At 36.4% G+C, this 26,345-nt stretch overlaps 1 protein-coding gene across 40 annotated transcripts in view; it reads right to left on the minus strand.

Annotated features, from left to right (window-relative positions):
• Nucleotides 1-26,345, minus strand: part of SPIDR (scaffold protein involved in DNA repair) — a 472,184-nt gene that overhangs the window by 288,464 nt on the left and 157,375 nt on the right. For all 40 annotated transcript variants that reach the window (XR_011543434.1, XR_011543433.1, XR_546115.2 and 37 more), the window contains one exon: nt 18,833-18,933. Coding sequence is in view for 35 of the 40 variants with exons in the window: in XM_070631683.1 (XP_070487784.1) it covers nt 18,833-18,933 (101 nt within the window). In the remaining 5 variants the exon portion in view is untranslated. The remainder of the gene's footprint in view (nt 1-18,832; nt 18,934-26,345) is intronic.

The following is a 26,345-nucleotide window of genomic DNA, read 5'->3' on the forward strand; positions in this document are numbered from 1 at the left end:
AAGTGAGATGGGGAGCTATTACAGGTTAAACTTCCTAAGGTGTGATGCGTATATGACCACCTAATGTGCCTCCTGACCCCTTCTACTCTAAGCACCCACAAAGAAGATCTTCTTTATTGAAAAACTTCCTCATTTTAAACACCTTATTTCATAGTGCTGTAGGTAATATTTTTGGCTTGGAAAATAGGATTAAAATGGTGTCCAAAAATCACACTGAAAACAACTTTTAAATGGCCATATGGAAAGCTGGCCCCGTGGCCGAGTGGTTAAGTTCGCGTGCTCTGCTCCAGTGGCCCGGGATTCACCGGTCTGGATCTGCTTTCAAGCCATGGTGTGACAGCATCACACATAGAAGAACCTGAATGACCTGGAGCTAGGATATACAACTATGTACTGAGGCTTTGGGGAGGAAAAAAAAGGAGGAAGACTGGCAACAGATGTTAGCTCAGGGCCAATCTTCCTCACCAAAAAAAAAAAAGGCCATATGGCTACAGAGAAAGTACAGAAATAGATATTTAAATATCTCTATTTTTCCAGGAACTCAATTATCAAATAGCAAATTACTAATTGTGGACGGTTAGTATAGTCCTCTAGAGTTTAGAAGCTCACACCCACTCTCTTCTAAACAATCCTAAAGAATGCCAGAACTACATATGCATCTATGTAAAATAGCACACCCACTGCAAAGCCAACACACTATAAATCTGTGTAGCAAAACGAGCTGAAAATACACTTACTGATGTGTTGACAGAATCTAGGGTGTCCCTACTGCCATGTTATTCTTGATACTTACTCCAATATCAACCCTCAACCCCCTTCCCCTCCATAACAACTATTAATAAAAGACATTGCAATGAATGACTTCTAATTCATCAGTTAAGTCATTTTAAATTGGGTCCAAATAGGCAAAATCTGCACTTAGCCAGAGCAGTGTATGTCCCAATAGGAGTACAGCAAATTCACAACTACTAAACAAAGGTAGGTAATTTTAGTCTTGGGTGCTATCTCCTTCCAATGACATTGGAACAAACACGAACTGGGAAGAGAGGGAAAGGAGAGAATTTAACTTAAGGATTAAAAATGAGATGGTGTCATCAAAGTGCCTCTCTTGAAAGGCATGCAGTGAGAAACTAGGGAGCTACAATCATGGAAAGTGCAAAGGAAGTAAAACACACCAGGGACTATGAAGTGAAAACGCTCTGAGAGTGACTTTACAGGGAACAAGGCACGAGGCAATGGGAAACAGCAACACAGAATTTTAAAGTAGAAATAACCTAAGGCTTAACAAAGTCAACTTTTCTCAGTAAAGAAACCAGGACACAGATCAAGTGACCCAAACAGGTCTTCAGTTCCAGCAGAGTTGGGGACCAGAACCAACATCCTCTGACTACGACCAGTTTTGCACTCTGGTGTCATGTAATATTTTAAAATTCACCCCTGACATCCATTTATTTACTTCATCAACACTTCCTGAGTTACCAGGCAGTGCTCAAGGTTGCTAGGTAAGCCCTAGGCATCTTTGTAGCGCTTTGTACAATTATTATTTACTAATGCTTTGTGTAATCATAATACAACAGGATACTGGATATAAAGTTTTTATCATGAAAGACACAGCTGATCCAGGCAGGAGGTATTTAGTGTGGTGCACATATGTAGGGTGGCACAGAAAGAGGGCAGTGGGAAATGAGACCATGACAGGTAGGCTGAGACCATGGCCAAGATGTCACACCCTAGAGTTTAAAAGTGATGAACATTTATTACAAGGATAAGAGACAGTCAATAGAAATTTTTTAAAGCAGAAGAGTGATATTATCAGATCTGCCTCTTAGGATGATGATCCTAATAGACTGAAAATGAGGAAAGGTCAGTGGCAGGGAGATCAGATGGAGACTGACACCATAATCCAGGCACAAGGGAATTCAGGACTGAACTAGTACCACATGGGATCAATGAAGGGACAGTTCTGATGTGGAATCACCAGAATCTAGAGACCAGATAGACTGAAAAAATGTACAAGAAAGCCCAATCAAAGACGGCTCGGTTAATGGGCCCGGGGAGGCAAGTGCCAGGGCGTGCTGGGTCTGAGGAGCCTGGAGGACGCTTTGCAGGTGGGGCCAGGGCTGGGCTAGGAAAGTCCGCAGGACACAGAGCTACCAGGCCACCTGGCAGTCTGTGAGGGTTGGGGGCAGCATGGAGATCCCTGACGATCCATGAAGGGCACAAAGAACAAGGAGAGGGCCTACACAGAAGCCTAAAGAACACCTTGTTGAAGCTGCACACAAAGGAGTCAGCAAAGAACTGAGAAGAGGCAAACCAAGAGGGAGCACAGTCATTGCAGGAGGGACAATCAGCTGTGTGAGTGCTTGATGAAGAGAGCAGTTAGCACACTGGTGAAAAGAAGAGGCATCACACTGGGATGGAAGAGGTGTGAAGGTGGACCTCAGGCTACTCTTTTAAATACTATAATAATACAAAAGCACAGTTTCTAACTTTTTCCAACTTTACAAGGCATTTTACTACTCTAAGAACTTGTTCATTCTGTTTGCAGGGTGAAAAGTTTATTTTGTAATAGAAGAATTTATCAACCACATCTGTTCAGAAAGATAAGTAGTACTATATGATGAGCAGCAACCTGTTCTCAGATCACCTATTTCAGTAAGATTCCTGCTGCATGGGCTGCCAGAGCAGCCATCTAGCCTTGGCAATCTCTCCTGGAAGACAAGGTAAAGTCCAGTCTGAGCTTATACTTTCAAATATGCTTCTTCAGGCATGGGATCCCAAGCAGAAAATCTATAACCGCTCTGAAAATAAAAATGAGCTGAAGAAGTTTAGAAAACTAGATTGGTTGAAAGGTTAAGATGACATACATAAGATTTCACAGCATGGACAAATGCCAGTAAGATACTGAACTAGGCTGCAGGATAAAAATGACAATTAGTTGAGCAAGCCAAAGAAAATGCTGCCTTGCCAATATCAATACTTTTCTAAAGGTCAAAAACAGGATTTTTAACATATAGATAATTTTTGTCCTTAACGAGGTCTCACTTTAACAATATGAATGTATTTCTAATAACCGAGCCACATGTGGAATTCAAAGGAAACATGTTTTACCCACTATATAATTCACTTAGAATGGGCTAACTTTGCTATCTTATTTTTGGATCATTTACAACAGAAAATAGAAATAAAGGTCTTTTAAACCTCAGGTCTATGAGAAAACAATCTCAAAACTGTAGAACTATTTTTCTTTTCATGTAAAAAGAAATGGAGAAAGCACAGATTAAATAAATCTACAGGAAACCCAAAAGCATCACTTAACTCTGCTGTTACTAAACTTTATTTCATAGATCTTTAGGTGGAAAAATTCACAAGAAATAATTTATTTCTAGGAATGAAGGTAAAAATGGATGTGGCAGAAGCAGCTAAGGTGTGACAAGTATGTTACCTAGACTTTAAGTTTGGTATTAAGCATCTCTTCCTCTATTTTTTTTAATAAAATTATGAAATAACTTGAGATTATGATTGTCAAGTAAGGACTCTTTACTCTTCTGTTAACTTACACTTAAAATGATCATTGGAAATTATAGTCATTTGGGAAAACCAGCTCTCACAGTGGACAAACTAATATCATAGTTTGTTTCCTGACTTGAATAACTCAGCCAAGAGTATTCAAGTGAATTCTTCTCACCCATAACTAGAAAGAACCAAACAAAATACCACTGCTACTCTGAAATGTGGCTATGGATATAAAACAGGGGAAAAAATAAGGCTTAAATGCTGTAATTGGCACTCTGGTTTTATTGGCCAGAGGGAAGCTGGAGATAATCCAGAGACAGCTCCCTTGACCTGAGAGGGAAGGGGAGGTGAAGAAAAGCAAGTGCAGCAAAGCCTCTCCAGCCAAATGGAGCTCACAGCAGGCTTTCTTCAGTTGAAACAAAGGGTGGTAAATAAGGTAGATCAACAAGTTTAAGAAAAAATTTTAAGTGACTTTTTAAAGACTTTGAACTACGAAACTAACAAGACTTCTTCAATCCATGTCATTCTCATTTTGTAAATCTAAATAAACATATACTGTTTTTCAAACTTGTCATATTATGCCAAAAATCCCCTATGCTCCCATAGAAACTAAAGAGTTAAAAGGCATAAAATATTGCCAAAAATCGGCCAAATTAAATGAAAAACTCATCACATACCTCTTTTTCTTAGTTTTAAACACACAATATTAGGAGACTTAGATTAAATCATGTATTTTCTAACAATTATTTTTCAAATAAATAAAGGGATCTTAGTTTACCAACAAAGTGGCTTTAGTAGAAATGATCAGCGTAAGATTTTCTACCCCAAGTTACTCTTTAAGTATGAGAAAGTACTGCATCAAGAAAATTAGGGATATCTTTTAGACACACACATATCTTCACAGAATTCTTGGTTCTTCTGCCTGTTCACACCACTGTTTCTGTATAGAAAATGCTGTCCTGACATTCCTTCTTCCTCTCTCTACTACTCAAGTGGTGAGTCTGCAACATGACCCTATTTCAGGGGCTCCCAGCCTCAGAGGGGCCCCTTGAAAGCAGTGAGAAAGATGCAGGGACCAGATTTCTGGCTGCCTGTTGCCAATGAGGCTGAGGAGACCTCATTCCATGGGTGACAAAGCCACTACTCAGGATTAGCTTGAGGGACCCTGGGGCAGAGTGTTCTGAGTCTCAGCCTTGTTTTGCATCAGAAGCACAGAAATGCTCATGTAAGGTCCACACAGGTAACAAGGAGAGATCCAGGAGGAGCACCTAATAGGAACCTGTGCTGGCATTGGAGATTACAAAACAAAGCTTCTTAGTGTGTTCACGGCTAAGCATGCTCAAGGACAAAGAACAACTATATTCTGCATTTTGAAAAACTGCCTCATTGGAAAAACCAATACCGTTATTGAATTTTTCACTTCCTGACACAAAAGTGTAAATTTTAGTGCTTCATAACTAAAATTCATGGTAGAATTCTCTACCATTTCACATTTTCCTCCTTTCCTCTTTAATTGTGAAAACAATGTTTGGTTTTGACAAATTTCTTCCTTTACAAAAGGAATATTTAAAAAAAAATCCTGTCCCAACACCTTTTCCAATCATAACCTTTGTTAACGATTTTCTACAACTTATCTTATATTTACTGACAAATAAAAATGGCAAGCAATAGGATATATTGGAGTATATGAGGAAGCCATTTGGTATAAACCTAATTCGGCCTGACTTTTTTTTTCAAAAGGGCCTGAATGTGGCTATTGAGCATGCATTGCATATCTACTTAGACATTTCCTATGGCCAGAACAAAGGCCCTTGAGATAAAGGTGCAACTTCCCCCCACATTAGCATTTCCTTAGGGATAAGCATTTTTCCTTAGGCTAGGAACTGATTGCTGCACTCACCTCCCAGCTCACCTGTGACCACCCAGCTGGAGACAACAGACTGCCACCCTGCTGTGTTCACCTAGACAGCAGACCTACCTGCTATTTCCATCAATCGCTGTGCCGACAGAGCAGTCTCTGACTATTGTAAAAGGGACATTTCAATCCTATGTGAAACATCCTCTTTGAGGGTATATAACCACCCTTATACCCCCACTTCTTTGGAGTGCTCTATTCCTTTGTGGAAAGACTCTCCCGGGTTATAATCCTCAGATTTAAGCTCAGAATAAACTCACCCAAATTTTCATTTATAGATTGGATATGGATTATTTTCATCGACATTACTAATACTTTCAAACTATTATATAATGTGAAGAAAGTCCAGAAGCATTAGTTAGAATTGCCCAGAAGCACTGTCCTGAGTATTTTATTATAGGTAACCATTAGAATAAGGAATAGTATATGACATCTTTCAATTTCTCTTGAAATTTTATAAATAAAATATTCTTCAAGGAGTAATTCATTGCAATCATTCTCCTTTACAATTCCTCAGGAGTAATAACTTATTCCATTTGGCTTTGCTTGTTTCTTTTGTCTTATTTTCCAAAAACATACTTCAATAAGTACATAGTAAGTACAAAGCAAAATTTTGCAGATGTTATTAAAACATCTTCAAGTGTTTTGTGTTCTTCTAAAGAATAAAGCTTTAATATTTTAAATAAGCAAGAAAAAATTTATAATGTTATGATAGGATCACACAGTTCTGTCAGTGACGGGGAGATATTTGTGGCTTAAAGTTTGAATGAAAGAAATAAGAGACAAAGTAAAACAAAACATGTTAAAATATGATGGCCACCTGCCAATAAAAAAATAAAGAGTTAAGGCATCAATTTACTGTATTTGTCTAGCGAGTAAAAAAATTCTGAAATTAATAGAAAACCATCTATTTCTATTGTTTGAGTAGTGGTGGTTATAGCGTACTTGTTAAGCTGCATATCTATTTTTGCTGTACTTTATTCTTTGTGCTATATTTCAACACAAAATAGGGATTTAAGAAAAGCAAATATTCACATGGTTGACAAATAAAAATGGCAAGCATTAGGATATATTGGAGTATATGAGGAAGCCATTTGGTATAAAACTAATTCGGCCTGATTCTTTTTTTCAAAAGGGCCTGACTGTGGCTATTGAGCACGCATTGCATATCTACTTAGACATTTCCTATGGCCAGAACAAAGGCCCTTGAGATAAAGGTGCAACTTTCCCCCACATTAGCATTTCCTTAGGGATAAGCATTTTTCCTTAGGCTAGGAATTGATTGCTGCACTCACCTCCCAGCTCACCTGTGACCACCCAGCTGGAGACAACAGACTGCCACCCTGCTGTGTTCACCTAGACAGCAGACCTACCTGCTATTTCCATCAATCGCTGTGCCGACAGAGCAGTCTCTGACTATTGTAAAAGGGACATTTCAATCCTACGTGAAACATCCTCTTTGAGGGTATATAACCACCCTTATACCCCGACTTCTTTGGAGGGCTCTGTTCCTTTGTGGAAAGACTCTCCCGGGTTATAATCCTCAGATTTAAGCTCAGAATAAACTCACCCAAATTTTCATTTATAGATTGGATATAGATTATTTTCGTCGACATGGTAAAGGCATTTCAAATCAAAATTCTGTTGCATCCCTCATTTTCCAAGGCTTTAAATTGCACTTTTATATTTCACTGTTTGAATAAAATGTATACTAAAGAAACAGCCTCTTATTGGACTTAATAAACTAAAAATATCTTTCAATTACAATGATTTTGTCCAATAGGAAAAATATTTAAAATATGGGCTATTCAGGCTAACAGGTACATGAAAAGATACTCAACATCGCTAATCATTAGGGAAATGCAAATCAAAACCACAATGAGACATCACCTCATGCCTTTTAGAACAAGAATCACCAAAAAAGAAAGAGATCAATGCTGGCGAGGATGTGGAGAAAAGAGAACCCCTGTGCACTGTTGGTGGAACTGTAAACTAGTGCAGCCACTACGGAAAACAGTATGGAAGTTCCTCAAGAAATTAGAAATAGAACTACCATAGGATCCAGCTATTCCAGGTCTAAGACTATATCCAAAAGAAATGAAAACAGTATGTCAAAGAGATATCTCACCCACATATTCATAGCAGCATTATTTACAGTAGTTAAGACATGGAAACAATCTAAGTACCCATCAACAGATGAATGGATAAAGAAGATGTAGTAGATATATACAATGGAATACTATTCAGTCATAAAAAAGAAGGAAATCTTGCCATTTGCAACAACAAGGATAGAGCCTGATGGCATTATGCTAAGTGAAATAAGTCAGACAGAGAAAGACAAATATTGCATGATCTCACCTATATGTGAAATCTTACAAAGAACAACAACAAACAAAAAAACAGCAAACCAAACTCATAGAAAAAGGAAAGAGAGCAAATTGTATGAAAGTGTTCAGAAGGTACAAACTTTCATTTATAAGATAAATAAGTACTAGAGATGCAATGTACAGTATGATAACTATAGTTAACACAGCTGTATGGTATATATGAAAGTTGTTAAGAGAGTAAACCCTACAAGTTCTCATCGTAAGGAAAACAAAGATATTTTTCTTTTTCCTTTTTTCTGTATCTATATGAGATAATGAATGTTAACTAAACTGTGGTAATCATTTTAACAATAAATGTATGTTAAATCATTATGCTGTACATCTTAAACTTATACAGTGTTGTATGTCAATTAAATCTCAATAAAACTGGAAAAAATAGAAATAGGGAAAAATATAGGCTATTCAAAATCTCTGTTGAAAATATAATTTTTCTTACAAAAATTAGTAAGTAACAAAACCTCCACTGTTCCATAACTCTTTAGCCACCTTCTTTTGATATTCTGGCCTGGAAACTAGACAGAGGCTTGGTGTCCACTGTAAACCTGAAGCTCTCCTCCCTGGCCTGCCCAGTGTAGCAACTCCTCACTGATCCTTCATTATGCCAATCTGTACCTATATTCTTTCTTTGCTTATCATCTATCTAACCCACTAAAACAAGTTCCATGGGTGCAGTGATCAGATCTTAACATGGTGCACAGTCTCTGGTACATAACAGGCTCTCAATAAGCACTTGTTGAATGAATAAATGAACAATGATCTGTCAAGCTCCTTATCTGTGACTCTCTCTTGCCACCATCTCATCTCCACCACCAGATTCTAAGCACCAGCAAAACAGCAGCATGGCAAAAGAACATTTATTTCATATAACTAAAGCCAACACAGAAATATGGGCACACAAAAAATTTTCCTCTGCATAAGTAATGTACCTGAGAATTTTACAGAAAAAGACACTCTGAATATTACTTGATTGCTTATCATCTTCAACACAATTTAAAGGAGAATCAATGCTTTTTAATTAGCTAATTGAAGTGACCTTAAACATCAAAAAAAAATAAGCCTTTCATTTAATAAGAATAGGCAGTGAAAAACTTAAGATTTAAAAGAATAGAGGCCCTGTCTCCTGTCTGCAAATCAGTCTTCTTCATTTAACAAATAATCTCTGACTCTATAGACTAGAAAACAGAATATTTTGGATATATTTATGATTCAGAAGGTTGGGGTGACATGTGTATGCACCGCTTCACTCAGTGTCTGGTAGGGAGAAGCATTCAGTGGGAGCCATCACTTATATTATCTGCATCAATCTGAACTTCAGTGCATCATCTCAGAAAAACTTTCAAGTCTGGCATCCAGAAATCTAAGGAGAAATAGTAAACAGCAGATATTTCCCCCTGAATTTAGAGACTGTTCTCTGCAAGAGAAAATAACAACAACAACAACAAATAAAAACAAAAGCCCCCACAAAACAACAAAAACTCTGAAGGGGACATGTGTAATAAAATGTGGCATTGGAAAAGCAATAAAATAGTAAATGTAATTTTGCAAAAATCATGGTGGGGAAAATAAGGAAATAATTATCCTCAATGAAAAAAGACTAGAAAATTAAAACTATAAAACAGAAAAGAGAAAACAAGAACTCTTGAAATCTGAACTTACTTTAAACAGACACACTAATAGTCCATGGTTAAGTTATTGTACGGTCTGGCAGTTGGACAGCATCATGTGAATTTATTTTAAGGAGATTCAGTAAGTTCATCTAGGTGAGCGAGTGTGGACTGTTTGCCAACCAGACAGGGAGAGATACCCAGGGCTGGCTAGTGGTGTGAGTGGAAAGTGAAGTTTTCCAGGTGGCAGTATCAAAATGCTGTGGAGCAGTGTTGTAAAAAGGCATTGAGAAAAGTTACAGTATTTTGTGGCCTACACCTTACAAACTTTCAGCTGATCATGACCCAGTGGCCAAAAGGTAAAACAAACAAACAAAAATCCTAACACAAAAGCTATTAAATGCTCATACCAATATAAATAACTTCACTCTTTGCTCTTATAATACTAATCTAAATTCAAGACAATATATTATTTCTGAAACACATACATACGCACATACACACACAGAAAACCTACAGTATCTCTACCTTCACAGACATATCAAAGACTGTTCTGAAGTAAGCACTCACACATACACACACTTGGTGAGCACTCTCAATATATTTGATAGAGGCAAGTTGAGGAAAAAGAAACTCCAGAGAGAATTCTGCTTTAGACGAAGTACTGCACTACATTGATTTTGCCTGTTTCTTTCTCTCCTCCTGCCCCCACCCCCCGCCAACCTTCCTTCTTAAGTTTAGATGGAACTTTTACGAGCAAAAATCTCATGAAAAATAGTTTACCTGAAGAGCATCATTTGTTTTTTGGTTTTACTTCTTTTTTTTTCCTCTTTACTCTCTTCCTGAACAATATGAGGAGTTCACCGGTTTCTTCCATCTAAGAATATCTATAACTAGTTTTATTTTTAAAAACTTAGATATGAAACACACTGTGAAAACATTTGCTGCACTGTTACTAAGTAGAGGTTGAACAAGGGGCTCGGTGCACTACCTTGGCTACACTCACATGGACAGAACTCAGACACGTCATGAGCTCATGTTCTCAGTGCCTGCCTCCCAAACAATCTACCTAAAACGAAATGGGCCATGACCAAGGGACACTGAGGCAGGCTGACTGATGTAAACCTGGCTTTGCCACCCACTAGCCAGGGACATGCCTGTATACATTCTCTTTGTCTCTAAAATAGGATCAGAGGACCTAACCGGAAGGCCTGTTGTGAGGACTAAATGAGCTAATAAACACGGGACATGCTTTGAATATCACTTAACAAATACTGGCCACTGATCCAGGCAAATGGCAAAGCAGTGTTGGAAAAGTGTTTCCCCTCAAAAAGGAAAAAAAAAATGTTTCTTGAAGAGAAATCCAGAAAATATTTTTCTCTTGCCTCTATAATCAGCCATCCTCTATTACATAGCCACATTTTAAAATGTGTACTTCTAAGGCATCACCTTGGAAATGAAATCTAGCCATGGCTTCAGGCCCTAAGTGGGCTGGCCCCTGCCTCCCTCCCTCTTCTCTGTGTGTCCTCTAACACACCCACCTGTGCTGGCCTTCATGAGCACCACATATGCTTCTCTCTGTTCTTTAAACAGCCAAGTTCAATCCCTCCTCAGTGATCACAAGAAAAAGCCAAGGAAAGAGGCACACATTTAAAATTTATTCAAGTCTGAAGAACCTTGAGATATATGTCTTTTATATGGAAATGTAAGAGAAGGCACAAACAAGGAAAACGAAACTGATTATTAAATGGTATAAGTGAGAGTTACAAAACAGCTCAGAAAAGTAAGTTATCCATAAGGGAAGAAAAGAAAAATTTAAATCCACAAACCAAAGGTATTAAAAATTTTTTTTTAAAGTCAGATATGTTAGAGATAGTCACTGAAATATTTGATACAAACATGCAATGTCCTACAAAACTAGTCATGCACTTATAACACCTAACAGTTGTACCCTTGATCATCTATACCAAAAAGTAAAAACCTATGTTCACTCAAGAACTTGTACACAGGGGCCGGCCTGGTGGCACAGCAATTAAGTGCGCACGCTCCATTTCGGCGGCCCAGGGTTCGCTGGTTCGGATCCCGGGTGTGGACATGGCAGCATTTGGCAAGCCATGCCGTGGCAGGCGTCCCACATATAAAGTAGAGGAAGATGGGCACGGATGTTAGCTCAGGGCCAGTCTTCCTCAGCAAAAAGAAGAGGATTGGTAGCAGATGTTAGCTCAGGGCTAATCTTCCACCCCCAAAAAAAGTACACAAATATTCATAACACCTTTATTTGTAATAGCTCAAACTTGGAAAAGATTTAAATGTCCTTCAATGAGTGCACAGTTAACCTGTGGTACAGTCATGCATCACTTTATGACCGGGATATGTTCTAAGCAATGCGCACTTAGGAGATTTCATTATTGTGTGCATATCAGAGTGTACTTACACAAACCTATATAGTATAGCCCACTGCTCCCAGGCTACAAACCTGTACAGCATGTTACTGTACTGAATACTGCAGGCAACTGAAACACAATGGTAAGAATTTGTGTATCTAAACATATCTAAACATAGAAAATATACAGTTTAAAAATATAGTATAAAAGATAAAAATGGTACACCTGTTTAGGGCACTTAGCATGTATGGAGCTTACAAGACTGAAAGTTGCTCTGGGTGAGTGAGTGGTGAGTGAAAGTGAAGGCCTAGGACATTACACTACTGTAGACTTTATATAAACACTATACACTTAGGCTACACTAAACTTATAAAAAATACTTTTCTTTCTTCAATAATAAATTAACCATAGCTTACTGTAACTTTTTTACAATATAAACTTTTAAATTTTTTTAACTTTTTCACTCTTCTGTAATAACACTTAGCTTAAAATACAAACACATTGTACAGCTGTACAAAAATAATTTCTTTCTTTATATCCTTATTATGTAAGTTTTTTCTACTTTAAAAAAATTTTTTTTTTTTTTTTTTTTTTTACTGTTTAAATTTTTTTTTAAAAAACTAAGACACAAACACACACATTAGCTTAGGTCTACACAGGGTCAGGATCACTGTCTTCCACCTCCCCATCTTGTCCCACTGAAAGGTCTTCAGGGGCAATAACAGACATGGCGTTGTCATTTCCTATGATAACAATGCTTTCTTCTGGAATACGTCCAGAAGGACCTGCCTGAGGCTCTTCTTGAATAGGTGTCACTCTTTTCAGAAATTTATCCATAGTGGTTTGCTATGTTTGTTTATACCAGCATAACCACAAACATGACAGTAATGCACTGCACTACAACTTTACGATGGCTCTATTATAATTTTATGGGACCACCATCATATATGGGGTCTGTCATTGACTGAAATGTTGTTATGTGGTGCATGACTGGACATCCATACCATGGAATGCTACTCACCAATAAAAGGAAGCTAACTATTGATATACATACAAACTTGGATGAATCTCAAGAGAATTATGTTGAGTGAAAAAAGCCAATCCTAATAGGTTACATACCATATTATTCCATTTATATTACATTTTGAGATGACAAAACTATGGAAATGGTGAAAAGATTAGTAGTTGCAAGGTATTAGAGAGAAGGATGGGAAAGAGGCGGCTGTGGCTATAAAGGGGAGCATGACGGATCCTTATGGTGATGGACTTTTCTGTATCCAGACTGTGGTGGTGGCCACACGAATCTACACAGGTGATAAAATTACATAAAATATATACACACAAACAGAAGTGCATGTAAAACTAATAAAATCTGAATATGTTCTGTGAATTGTATCCTGGAAAATATCCTGGTTGTGCTATAGTTAGGAAAGATGTCATCACTGGGGGAAACTAGGTGAAGGGCACAAGTAATCATTCTATATTGTTTCTTACAACTGCTTGAGTCACATGTGAATCTACAATTATCTCAAAATAAGAAGTTCAAAAAAAAGGCAGGAAAATATGTTGGAGACATTCATTCAAACATTTCAAATTAATAAGCAGACCCCACACTCCTCTCAACTAAGGAGTAATTAAATAAACACTCCTCAAATGGAAGAAATGTGGGAAGAAAGGACTAAGATAATAGTTACTATCTATAGAGGAATTTTGTAAGCCATACTTTCTCATATCAGAATGAGATAAATAAAGATAGACTCAGTGAGATATGCTATACTTAATATCTGGAACAAAAAGCAAGATGTAGTTCATAAAATTACTACTAATTCCTAGATTTCTCAGTAAACAAATGAGAAGAAGAGAAAGCCAAGCTTGATGTATTCACCTGTTCAGTCAAAATTAACCTAAAAAAAGTAATCCAGTTGAGTGTCTAAGAAACAAGATAGGATTCTGACTTTGGTATCTTGCAAACCCAAAGGTACATCCAAACCCTAAGGGAGAGGAGGATATGCTTCTTTTGGTTGCTTCTGAACTACCAGATCTGGTAGCAATAAAACTGACCTCAGAATAAACTAACTGCAGTGTCCCTTTATTTTCACTGTCTACTGATGCTGCCTCTGTTCTAGGGCTGTACTTGCTTCGCATGTAGCATCAAGTTCATTGTTAGCAGAAGCTTATAAGGCGAGGTACTACTATTATATTCATTTTTGATAGGGAAATTGAGAGGTCTAGAGAGTTTAGATTAATAATATACATGTTTTAATAGATCCATCACAATTTTAGGGGTTTACTAAATTTTAAATATTACTAAATTTTAAATAGTGAGTTACCTCTATTAACATTTGTAAGTTTTTCTGTTACTTACTTAGCTGCTATAAACATATAGACATGAAAAAATACAATTTTTTATATTGAAAGAAAAAACTTTTTCTGCTAGGCCACAAAGTAAACAAAACACCAAATTGTGAAATGTTCCTCCTAAAACATGTTTATAGTAAGTTTTATCTGAAGTAAAGAAAAAAATGACACAATTTATTACAAGACATCAAAAGGAAGATCTACTAGACCTGAAAAATAAGAAATTCATCTAAGCAAAGGAAACAAAAAATAAAATCCAAATTCCAAAAATGTTCAGAGTTCTAAGAGAAAAAATCTATTGGAGGGGCCAGCCTGGTGGTGCAGCGGTTAAGTGCACACGTTCCGCTTCAGCGGCCCGGGGTTCGGTGGTTCGGATCCCAGGTGCAGACGTGGCACCGCCTGGCACGCCATGCTGTGGTAGGCATCCCACATATAAAGTAGAGGAAGATGGGCAGGATGTTAGCTCAGGGCCAACCTTCCTCAGCAAAAAGAGGAGGATTGGGAGCAGTTAGGACAGGGCTAATCTTCCTTAAAAAAAAAAAAAAAAAAAAAACTATTGGAGATGGTCACATTCATCTGTCAAATTAATGAATAATTGGGCTATTTTTTTATTTTATTTTTTATTTATGGTATAATTAAATACCCTCTATCCCCAAACTTAAGAAGGGAAATTATAAGAAACGTTCCAAATAAGCTATTTGGTGCTTATGAGCCAAATAAAAGATCATCTCTTTCCCCTTTGTCCAGGTACCCAGTCACACTTGTTTAACTTGGTATTTTTCTATTCCAAACTCCAGAAGATACCCTCTCACCTCTGCAATTGCCAATTTGGTCAATTCACTGTAGTGAGAAGGTAGGACAACATACAGTAGTCTTCTTATATCTGCAATTTTGCTTTCCATGGTTTCAGTTACCTGCGTCAACCATGGTCCGAAAATATTAAATGGCAAATTCCAGAAATAAACTCATAAGTTTTAAATTGCATGCTCTTCTGAGTAGTGTGATGAAATCTCATGCCATTAAGCTCTGTCCTGCCTCGTACATGAATAACCTGTCTGTCCAGTGGATGCACACTGTAGACACTATCCACCTGTTAGTCACTTAATAGACATCTAGGTTATCAGACTGACTGTTGCAGTATTGCAGTGCTTGTGTTCAAGTAATCCTTATTTTACTTAAAAATGGTCCCAAAGCATGAGAGCAGTGATGCTGGCAATTTGGATATGCCAAAGAGAAGCCATGAAGTGCTTCTTTTAAGTGAAATGGTGAAAGTTCTTGACTTAATAAGGAAAGAAAAAAATTGTATGCAGAGGTTGCTAAGATGTACAGTAACTTTTATTACAGTATATTGTTATAATTTCTTTATTTTTAGTTATCGTTTTAATCTCTTACTGTGTTTAATTTATAAATTAGACTTTATCATAGGTATGTTTGTATAGGAAAAAACATAGTATACAGAGGGTTCAGCACTATCTGCAGTTTCAGGCATCCACTGGGGGTCTTCCAACGTGTCCCCCAAGGATAAGGGGAGACTACTAGTGATTTACAGTATACATTAATTAAGAAGACAATCTGCAACCTCCCTATCAAAATTTAAGATTTTTGAGCATGCGACACAGATCCACGACTGACACAGTCTTTGTAATCTTCAAACTTATGTCCTATGCTCCTCAAAATAGTGCTATCTCAAGAATGCAATAGAAACCTACCCATTGAAAGACTACTTTTTCCCAAAGAAAAATCACATTTGTACCAATATTTCTAACTTTGCTGATTCCTTTATCCCTTGCCTTCTTAATCCTAACTTTCTCCAGCCTAACCAAAAATCTAATGAAGGCCCCAAAAAGATTAGTGAATAAGAATACGGACTTGAGAGACACTTCAAATCTGGGCTTACTCATACATACCATAGATTCAGTGTACAATTTCCTCATCTGGAAAACGAGGAAAGCAAACTCTATCTTAGAAGATTATTTTGCATACTAAATGACTTAATATGTAATAAGCCCCCAGCATTGCACCTGGCAGGCTGTAAACCTCCAAATATGATACAACAATGATGAGGATAATGCTGAAGGAGGAAAGAGGACAGACAGAAGCTATTTTTCCCAATTATTTCTTAGGAAGTTAGGGTCGAAGTTAAAGTTTATTCAAGTCTTGGCTCTCACCTTCAGGATATTTACAATATTTCAAGACTATAAAGTCAACAGAATTCAGGATAGATACCTTCCCAGACACGTAAAGTCCAATTTGGAGTGTTTGGCTATTCCTCAATAGCATTATCAAGAGGAAATCGGTAGAGGAGTGAAACAATTATTTCTATGAGGTAGGATGTGGTACCATTAAAGAGCACAGCACTGGCAATCAGGAGGCTGGGGCTCTCATCCAGTTTCTTCCTTTAAGTGGCTGAATAATCAGAGCAAGTCACATTCCTCCTCTAGGCCACATACTCTCAATCCCCCAATGAGGAGTTCAGACTAGAAAATCTCTAAGAACACTCTTTTTGTGAGGGAAAGGAAAACAGGTGTGGCATGAACACTGATGTGATATATAAATGGTAGCTCCAATGTTCTGGTCTTTTAACTGTGCAGTGGCCAGATGCCAGGGAAAAGCTGGGCATCTCAATCACTCCATTTGCTTTCTTCTTCCTGTTGTGCTCCATTCTTCCCACCCTGTCTTATCCATCCTACAGCTCACAACCCCAACCCAATAAAACCTGGTCTCTACCACTAAGAAGTAAAAGTGACCTCACTGAAATCTAGTAACTCAAATATTTATACCCAGTCACAAAGAAATCCAAGCTTACCATTCTCTTAAATAATTACTTCAAAAGGAGCAAGGCAAAAGCAGAACACAAAAGAAGAGCAAATTTGAGAATTGAAGAGGCAAGGCCATATTTTTCTGGTTCAAGCAGAAAAAGAAATTTATAATCCACAGAACCCCAAATAAACTCAAAACGATGAGTGACACAAGGATTAAACAGAAACTATTTAGAGGTGGAGGTAAATAGATTACGGGAGAAAGTGATCACTCCAGGTCAAGGTCATTCACATTTGAGAGGTTAAGAATGCACATGAAAATATTTATAAATAAGATAATGTGGAAGATCACTAAAAGGCTAAAATGAGATAATATATTGTAAAATCATAACTGGCTCTTGTTGATTTTTATTAATAAGTCTGAAAAGAAAATGATCATGGCTTAAGCAAAGGGCTAGTACAGTGCTATTGACTGTATTCCACCTCGCCAGTGACTCCTTCAAGGATGGATGCATGTCTCAGTCAGACCAATGACAATCACTTCAGGATTTCTGGTAAAATACTAGAAAAGAAAGCATTCTTTTTATTGGATTTGAAGCTGGGAGTTACCACATGGAGAAGACCTTCCAACCTTTTCAAAACCAATATTCCTGAAGCATGAAAGCCCCTATGGCTTTCAATTATGAGTACTATTAAATTCTTTTTTTGTACTTAAAGCAGTCTATTATTGATTTCCCTGAGTAATACAACTAGGGAACCTTTATGTATGCTGGGCTTTCTGACTAATCAAATGAATTGTAAAGATGATTATTTAATATTATAATCCTTGATATGAAAAAAAATGACAAGATACAAAGTAATAAATGTAACAAGGGGTGAATCCATAGAATCCTATAGCAGGAAAAGTATTTTTGGGTCATACGTATCACGTTATCCTGATAAAATATATGCAGATGTCATATTTTAATACAAGAATGTGAAAGGGAGAAGAGAGTTGCTAAAGATAGCTGGGAAGGATTTTAAAGGTAACAAAGGAGACAAGAATAAAGTCTTCCAAAGGTATGTGCGATAGTTGAGAAGCTATCAATTGAGCACTCTATCTAGCATTCTACTTCTATTATGAACTCTAAAATGTGCAAAAATAACCTGTGAGCCTACCAAAATGCATATTCTAAGGATCCCCATGTAGAGATGACTATTAATAGATTTGGAATCGATGACCATGCCCATCCACCTCTTCATCCACTCCAGATGGAGAGACTACTCAGGAAAAACTCTGAAAAAGACCATTGTCTCATAAGAGAGGGAACTTTTGTAGGCGTGTGGAATATTTTAAATATCAACTTGTTAAGAAACGAGTTTTCAGTCACTTACTTGTAGTAGCAACTTTCAAACTGAATCCTGCAACTCATTAGAAGGGTCCTGCATCAATTCAGTGAGACTAAGTTTATGCTAAAAATAAGAGAATGTGCAGTATGATACACATATTAAAATTGATGTTGTTTATGAAATGTTTGTTTCAGGGGTGTGTGTGTGTGTATGTGTGTAAGTGAGTGAATCTTGTGTGTATTGAGAGATGATGGAAGATATATTTCTTACTACAAGTTGCAGTCACAAACGTCTGAAAGCTACTGGCTTAGATCTAGAAAGAGAAAAGTCTAATATAGAACCCTCCAAGTGAGATCTTCAAAAATAAGTCTTCTACTGAACTATGACAAGCTCTAGAGGGAGGAATCATTAGACCTTATAAGAACAGATTCATCTTTTGGAACAATTTCTGAGATCTATAGGACACCTGGAGAAAAAAAAAGTCATGAAAACAGTAATATAAACTTCATATATTTTAATACAAAAATACTTTAAACTGGCATATTCTTGTCTCAGTCTCAGCTGCCAGTACAAGCCTTACCTGAAAGTGTCTTTTGGTAAGAAACACACTGATGTCTCCACAAAGAAATGGCAGATCTCTCTCGATTCTGCAGTCCATTTAGTCTTTCTGCTAGCCCGCCTCTGTTTAATGAATAATATATATATTAACTGATATATAAATATTATAAATACATATAAACATATATAACATACATTTTTTTTTAATTCAGTAAACTACCTATTTTCAGAGAAGTCAGCAGCTCCTAAGACATCTATGATCTCAAGACAAATCAAGATCAGTTGTTAATCATTATTATGATCACGTGCTAAATAATTTATCAATCTCTTCTCTCACATGATTATGTACCAGTTCACCGATCATTTTACAACATTATTTCATTTTATTCTAATAATATCCCTTTGAGGTAGAAAGAACAGATATCAATACCCACCACATACATGATAAAATCAGAGCTGAGAGAGAGGTCAGGGAAATTCTAGCTAGTTGAGGAAATAGTCATTGAAACCAGAAAGGATTTAGCACAGTGCCTGACATTTAGTAAACCTTCAAGAAATGCTAGTCATTGATGTTACTGATTTTGCTATAATTTTTACTTGCACCCTATGCTTTTTCCACAATGATTAAAAAATCTTATTTTAATACATATTGAATATATTATCACTACTATGAACTTTGTTTTCCTATAGGCACTAATTATTTCTGAATATGTGTGTGTGTAGTATATATACTAACAAATTAAAAAAAGTTTTCATAATCACAAATATGCTAAAGAATCTCTACTTTACATATATGTCTACCGCTACGTTTTATATATATATATATATATATATATATATATATATATATATATAAAACCTTTTCTTCATATAATTTCATTCACATGAAATAACTCATTTATACTCCCCCTCTAAACAACACTATGAAAGTAGGTCCTACTGTCATCCTCATCTTATAGATGATAACTGAGGCACTGAGACATTAAACATCTACAAAGGTGAGACATCTTATAAATGGTGTACCCTGGCAGTCTGTCTCCAGAATTATATAATAAGCTTAGCCTCAGTAATATAGCTACTGCCTCTTAAAGAGTACTACTTAAAAAATACTCATAATAAACACAAGAAAAAAAGCAAAATATTGCATTCTTTTCACAACGATCTGAATAATTATTTGCCAAATGTTGGTTTTCAGTCCAGTGACTTTAGAGTGGAGAAAAAAAGACAAACTACAATCTGAAAGCAATATACGGTTAGGTTAAGTCCTAGAATCCCACAAATAAACTGTAGGAATTATAGGACAAAAGGTAAAAAGCAAGAGTAAAAGCGAACACAGAACAGTTCTCTATATGCAGAAGTATCTGGATCCTAAGACAGAATCAGTATTTCCAGCTTGGTTTTAGTCATTAGCAGCTACACTGATAACTACAGGATACTTCTGCTCCAATCTGCCCAGAGAATTCCTGCAGGGAATTCCGATCAGATGCGTCAGAACTTAGGAATGGAAAATACCATGACCTTTAATCAACAATCATAATTCTAGTAAAAAGCTACTCCACATTAAAAAAAAAAAAAAGTCACACAGGAGAGGTTCACGAAGGCCCTACTGTATTCATGCAAATTAACCTTTTCTTCCTTCCAGTTTTACTGAGGTATAACTGACAAATAAAGTTGTAAGATACTTAAAGCGTACATTGTGGTAATTTGATATATGTACACACATTGTGAAAGTATTCCCCCACCTAGCTATTTAAGACATCCATCACCTCACATATTTAAATTTGGGGGGGGGGGGGATGCGAAAATTTAAGTTCTACTCTCTTAGCAAATTTCAATATACAATATAGTGTTATCAACAATAGTCACCAGGCTTTACAGTAGATTTTTAGAAATTACTCATTTTAGAGATTAACGTGTGTACCCTTTTACCAAACTCTCCATATATGCAACGGCCCTGGCAACCATCTTTCTATTCTCTGTTTCTATGACTTTGACTTTTTTTTGGTTTTTAGTTTCCACCTATAAGCAATACCGCGCAGTACTTTTCTTTCTCTGTCTGGATTATTCCACTTAGCATAATGCCTTCATGGTCCATTCGTGTTGGTGCAATTAGTAGAATTTCCTTCTTCCTCATGGATGAGTAATATTCCGTGGTGTGTGTGTGTATATATATCTTCTTTACCTGTTCATCCACTGGCTGAGACTTAGGTTCTCTCCATATCTTGGTGATTGTGAATAATGTTGCAATGAACATGAGGGGTACAAATATCTCCTTGATATTCTGTTTTTATTTCCTACGGATATATTCCCAGAAGAGGGACTGATGGGTCATATCCTATTGACTGATAGTCATAATTCTAATTGTTAATTTTTTTACAAACCTCCATACTGTTTTCCACAATGGTTGTGCCAATTTACAATCCCACCAATAGTGTACATGGCTGCCCTTTTCTCTACATTCTCAGCAACACTTGTTATTTCTTGTCTTTTTGATGATAACCATTCTAACAGGTGTGGGGTGATATCTCATTGAGTTTTGACTGGCATTACCCTGATGATTAGTAACGTTGAGCAGTATTTCACAGATGTCTTCTTTGGAAAAGTATCTATTCAGTTCCTCTGCCCATTTTTAATTGAACTGTTTTTGCTGCTGTTGAGCTGTATGAGTTCATTATGTATTTTGGATATTAACCTCTTATCAGATATATGATCTGCAAATATTTTCTCCCATTCAGTAGGTAGCTTTTTTCATTTTGTTCATGGTTTCCATTGCCGTGCAGAAGCTTTTTAGTTTGATGTAGTCCCACTTGTTTATTTTTGCTTTATTGCTTTTGCTTTTGGTGTCAAATCCAAAAAATCATTGCCAAGACCAAAGTCAAAAAGCTAACCCACTATGTTCTCCTCTAGGAGTATTATGGTCTTTCATTCAAGTTCTTAATACATTTTGAGTTGACTTTTGTGTATGATGTAAGATAGGGATCCAGTTTCATTCTTCTGCATATGGCTGTCCAGTTTTCCCAACACCATTTATTGAAGGGACAATCCTTTCTCTATTATATATTCTTGGATACTTTGTCAAAAAGTAATTGACCATGTAGGCAAAGTTTTATTTCTGGACTCTCTATTAGGTTCCATTGAAATATGTGTCTGTTTTTATATCAATACCATACTGTTTTGATTACTATAGCTTGGGAATATAGTTTGAAATCCAGACATGCGATGCCTCCAGCTTTGTTCTTCTTTCTCAAGATTGCTTTGACTATTTGAGGTCTTTTGTGGTTTCACACAAATTTTAAGACTGTTTGTTCTTATCTGTGAAAAATGTCCCTGGAATTTTGATAGGCATTGCATTAAATCAGTAGATTGCTTTGGGTAATGTGGACATTTTAACAATATAATTCTTCTAATCCATGAGCAGAGAAAATCTTTCTATTTACTTTTGTCTTCCTCACTTTCTTTCACCAATGTCTTATAGTTTTCAGCGTACAGGTCTTTCATTTCCTTGGTTAGATTTATTCCTGGGTATTTTATTCTTTTTGATGCAATTGTAAGTGGGACTGTTTTCTTAACTTCTCTTTCAGATAGTTCATGATTAGTGTATAGAAACACAACTGATTTTTGTATATTGACTCTGGATCCTACAACTTTACTGAATTCATTAATTAGTTCCAATAGTTTTTTGGTGGAGTCTTTAGGGTTTTTTATATATATATCATCATGTCACCTGTAAATAGAGACAGCTTTACCTCTTCCTCTGTAATTTGGATGCCTGTCATGTCTTTTTCTTGATTAATTGCTCTGGCTAGGACTTCCAGTATTATGTTGAATAAAAGTCAAGAGAGGGGCCGGCCCCATGGCCAAGTGGTTAAGTTTGCGCACCCCACTTCGGCAGCCCAGGATTTCGCAGGTTTGGATCCTGGGCGTGGACATGGCATCACTCTTCAAGTCATGCTGAGGCGGCATCCCACATGCCCCAACTAGAATGACCCACAACGAAAAATATACAACTATGTATTGGGGGGCTTTGGGGAGAAAAAGGAAAAATAGAATCTTTAAAAGAAAAAGTCACAAGAGTGGGCATCCTTTGTCTTATCCCTGAGTATGATGTCAGCTGTGGGCTTGTCATATACAGCCTTTCTATGTTGAGGTACATTCCCTCTATAACCAGGCATTGTTGAAATTTTTTTTTTATCATGAATGGATGTTGATATTTGTCAGGAGCATTTTCTGTATCTCATACAGATGCTCATACGATTTTGCCCCTTCATTTTGTTCATGTAGTGTATCACGTTGATTGATTTGTGTATGCTGAATCATCCTTACACCCCTGGAATCAATCGTAATCGGTCATGGTGTATGATCCTTCTAATATACTGCTGAATTTGGTTTGCTAACACATTATTATGGATTTTTGTGTCTATGTTCTTCAGGGATTTTGGCCTGTAATTTTCTTTTCTTGTAACATCCTTGTCTGTTTTTGGTATCAGGGTAATGCTGGCCTCATAAATGAGTTTGGAAGTGTTCCTTCCTCTTATATATCTTGAAAGAGTTTGAGAAGGATTGGAATTAATTTTTCTTTAATTGTTAGGTAGACTTCACCAGTGAAGCCATCTGTTTCTGGACTTTCCCTTGTTGTGAGGCTTTTGATTACTGATTCGATCTCATTAGTAGAAATTGGCCTGTTTAGATATTCTATTTCTTCCTGATTCCATCTTGGTAGGTTGTATGTTTCTAGGATTTATCCATTTCTTCTAGGTTGTCCAATTTGTTGGCATATAATTGTTCATAGTATTGTCTTATGATCTTTTATACTTGCATGGTGTCAGTTGTAATGACTCCTCTTTCATATCTAATTTGAGTCTTCTTTTTTTTTCTTGGTATGTCTAGCTAAAGATTTGACTGTTTTGTTTATCTTCCAAAAAAGCCAGCTCTCAGTTTCACTGATCTTTCCTATCATCTTTTCAGTTTGTATACTATATATTTCTACTCTGACGTTTATTATTTCCTTCCTTTTACTAATTTTGGGCTTAGTTTGTTCTTCTTTTTATGATTCTTTGAGGTGTAAAGTTACTGTTACTGTTTACTGTTTTATTAAGTTACTGTTTATTTGAGATCTTTCTTTCTTCTTAATGTAGGCATTTATTTCTATGAGCTTTCCTCTTAGAACTGCTTTTCCTGCATCCCATTAGTTTTGGTATGTTGTATTTCCATTTTCATTTATCTCAAGACATTTTTTGATTTCTTCTTTGACCAGAGCATGTTTTCTAATCTCCACATATTTGCGAACTTTCCAGTTTTCTTCCTGTAATTGATTTCTAGTTCAAACCATTATGGTCAGAAAACATGGCTGATGTGATTTCAACCTTCTTAAATTTAGCAAGACTTCTTTTGTGGTCTAACATATGACCTATCCTGGAGAATGTTCCATGTGCTTTTGAGAGGAATGTGTATTCTGCTGTTTGGGGATGGAATGTGCTATAAATGTTTGTTAAGTCCACCTGACGCAATGTGTCTAAGTCTAATATTTCCTTATTAATATTCTGTCTGGATCATCTATCCATTGTTGAAAGTGGGGTACTGAAGTCCCCTACTATTACTGTATTTCTGTCTATCTCCCTTCAGGTCCATTAAATTTATTTTATATACTTAGGTGCTCTTGTGTTGGGTGCAGACGTGTTTATAATCACTATATCCTCATGATGAACTGATTTCTTTATCATTATATAACCACCTTCTTAGTCTTTTGTTACAGTTTTTGGCTCAAAGTTTATTTTGTCTGACATAAGTATAGCTACCCTTGCTTTCTTTTGATTTTCATTTTCATGGAATATGTTTTTTCATCCCTTCACTTTTAGTCTGTGTCCTTAAAGCTTAAGTGAGTCTCTTATAGGCAGTATATAGTTGGGTCTTGTTATTTTATCCTTTCAGTCAATCTATGTCTTCTGACTGGAAAATTTAATCCATTTACATTTAAAAATAATTATTGATAGATATGGACTTACTGTTGCCATTTTGTTGATTGTTTTCTGGCTTTTTGTATATGTTTATTCCTTCCTTTGTCTTTTCCATTTTAGTTTGGTGATTTAGTGGTACGTTTTGATTCCTTTGTCTTTTTGGGATCTATTACAGGTTTTTGCATTATGGTTATTATAAAGCTTATATAAAACATCTTATAACAGTTTACCTTAAGCTGATAACGTAAGTTTGAATGCATACTGGAGCTCTATATATTTACTTTACCCCAAATAATGTTTTATGTTTTTGATGTCACAATTTACATCTTTTTATCATGTTTATCCACTAACAAATTATTGTAGCTATAGTTATTTTTATTACTTTTGCCCTTTAATCATAATACTATAAGCGATTTATCCACCACCATTGCATCATTAGAGTATTCCGAATTTAACTGTATATTTACATCTCCAGTGAGTTTATACTTTCCTGTTTTCCTGTTACTAATTAGCATCCTTTCATTTCAGCTTGAAGGAGTCTAACACTTCTTGTAAGGCTAGGCTACTACTGATGAAGTCCTTCAGCTTTTACATGTGTGTAAAACTCTTTATCTCTCAATTCTGAAGGACAGCTTTGCTGAGTAGACTATTCTTGGTTGGCAGGGTTTTTTTCCCCCATCATATTGAATATATCATGCCACTCCCTTCTTACCTGCCAAGTTTCTGCTAAAAATCCGCTGATAGTCTTATGGGGGTTTCTTTGTACCAACTGCTTTTCTATTGCTGCTCTTAAGATTCTCTTCTTTAACTTTTAATAATTTAAATTCTGCATCTTGATGTGGGTCTCTTAGACTCATCCTGGAACTCTCTCCTTAGAACTCTCTGGACTTCCTGGATCTCGATGTGTGTTTCTTTCCCCAGATTCGAGAAGTTTTCAGCCATTATTCCTTTGAATAAGCTTTCTGCCCCTTTCTTTCTCTTTTCTCCTTCTGGGACCCCTATAATACAAATATTGGTCCACTTGATCGTGTCCTATAAGTACCTTAAGGTATTTTTAGTCTTTTTTATTCCTTTTCCTTTTGGCTCTGTTTGGATGAATTCTACTACTTTGTCTTTGAGTTTGCTGATCTTTTCTTTCACTTGATTTAGTCTACTGGGGAACCCCTTTACGGAATTTTTCAGTGCAGTTATTGTATTCTTTACAGGTCTGTGATTTCTGTTTGGTACTTTCTTATATTTTCTATCTCTTAAAATTCTCACTTTGTTCATGGATTGTTCCCCTGACCTTGGTGAACATCTTTATGACTATTATTTTGAAGCCTTTATCAGACAAATCACTTATTTCTGTTTCATTAAGGTCTGTTTCTGGAGTTTTTTCTTGTTCTTTTTGAACATTTATCTTTGTTTCTTCATTTTCCTTGACTCTGTTGGTTTCTATGCTTTAGATCAAATAGCCACCTCTCCCAGTCTTTATGGAGTCGGGAAGTAGGTCTGGTGTAGGAAATGAACCTTATTGTTCAGCATGGCCTGAGCTCTTGATTGTTTCTCAAACTTCTGTCAATGTCCAACCCGTCTTCTTTG

The sequence above is a fragment of the Equus przewalskii genome, chromosome 8 (assembly GCF_037783145.1).
Source record: "Equus przewalskii isolate Varuska chromosome 8, EquPr2, whole genome shotgun sequence".
Lineage (NCBI taxonomy): Eukaryota > Metazoa > Chordata > Mammalia > Perissodactyla > Equidae > Equus > Equus przewalskii.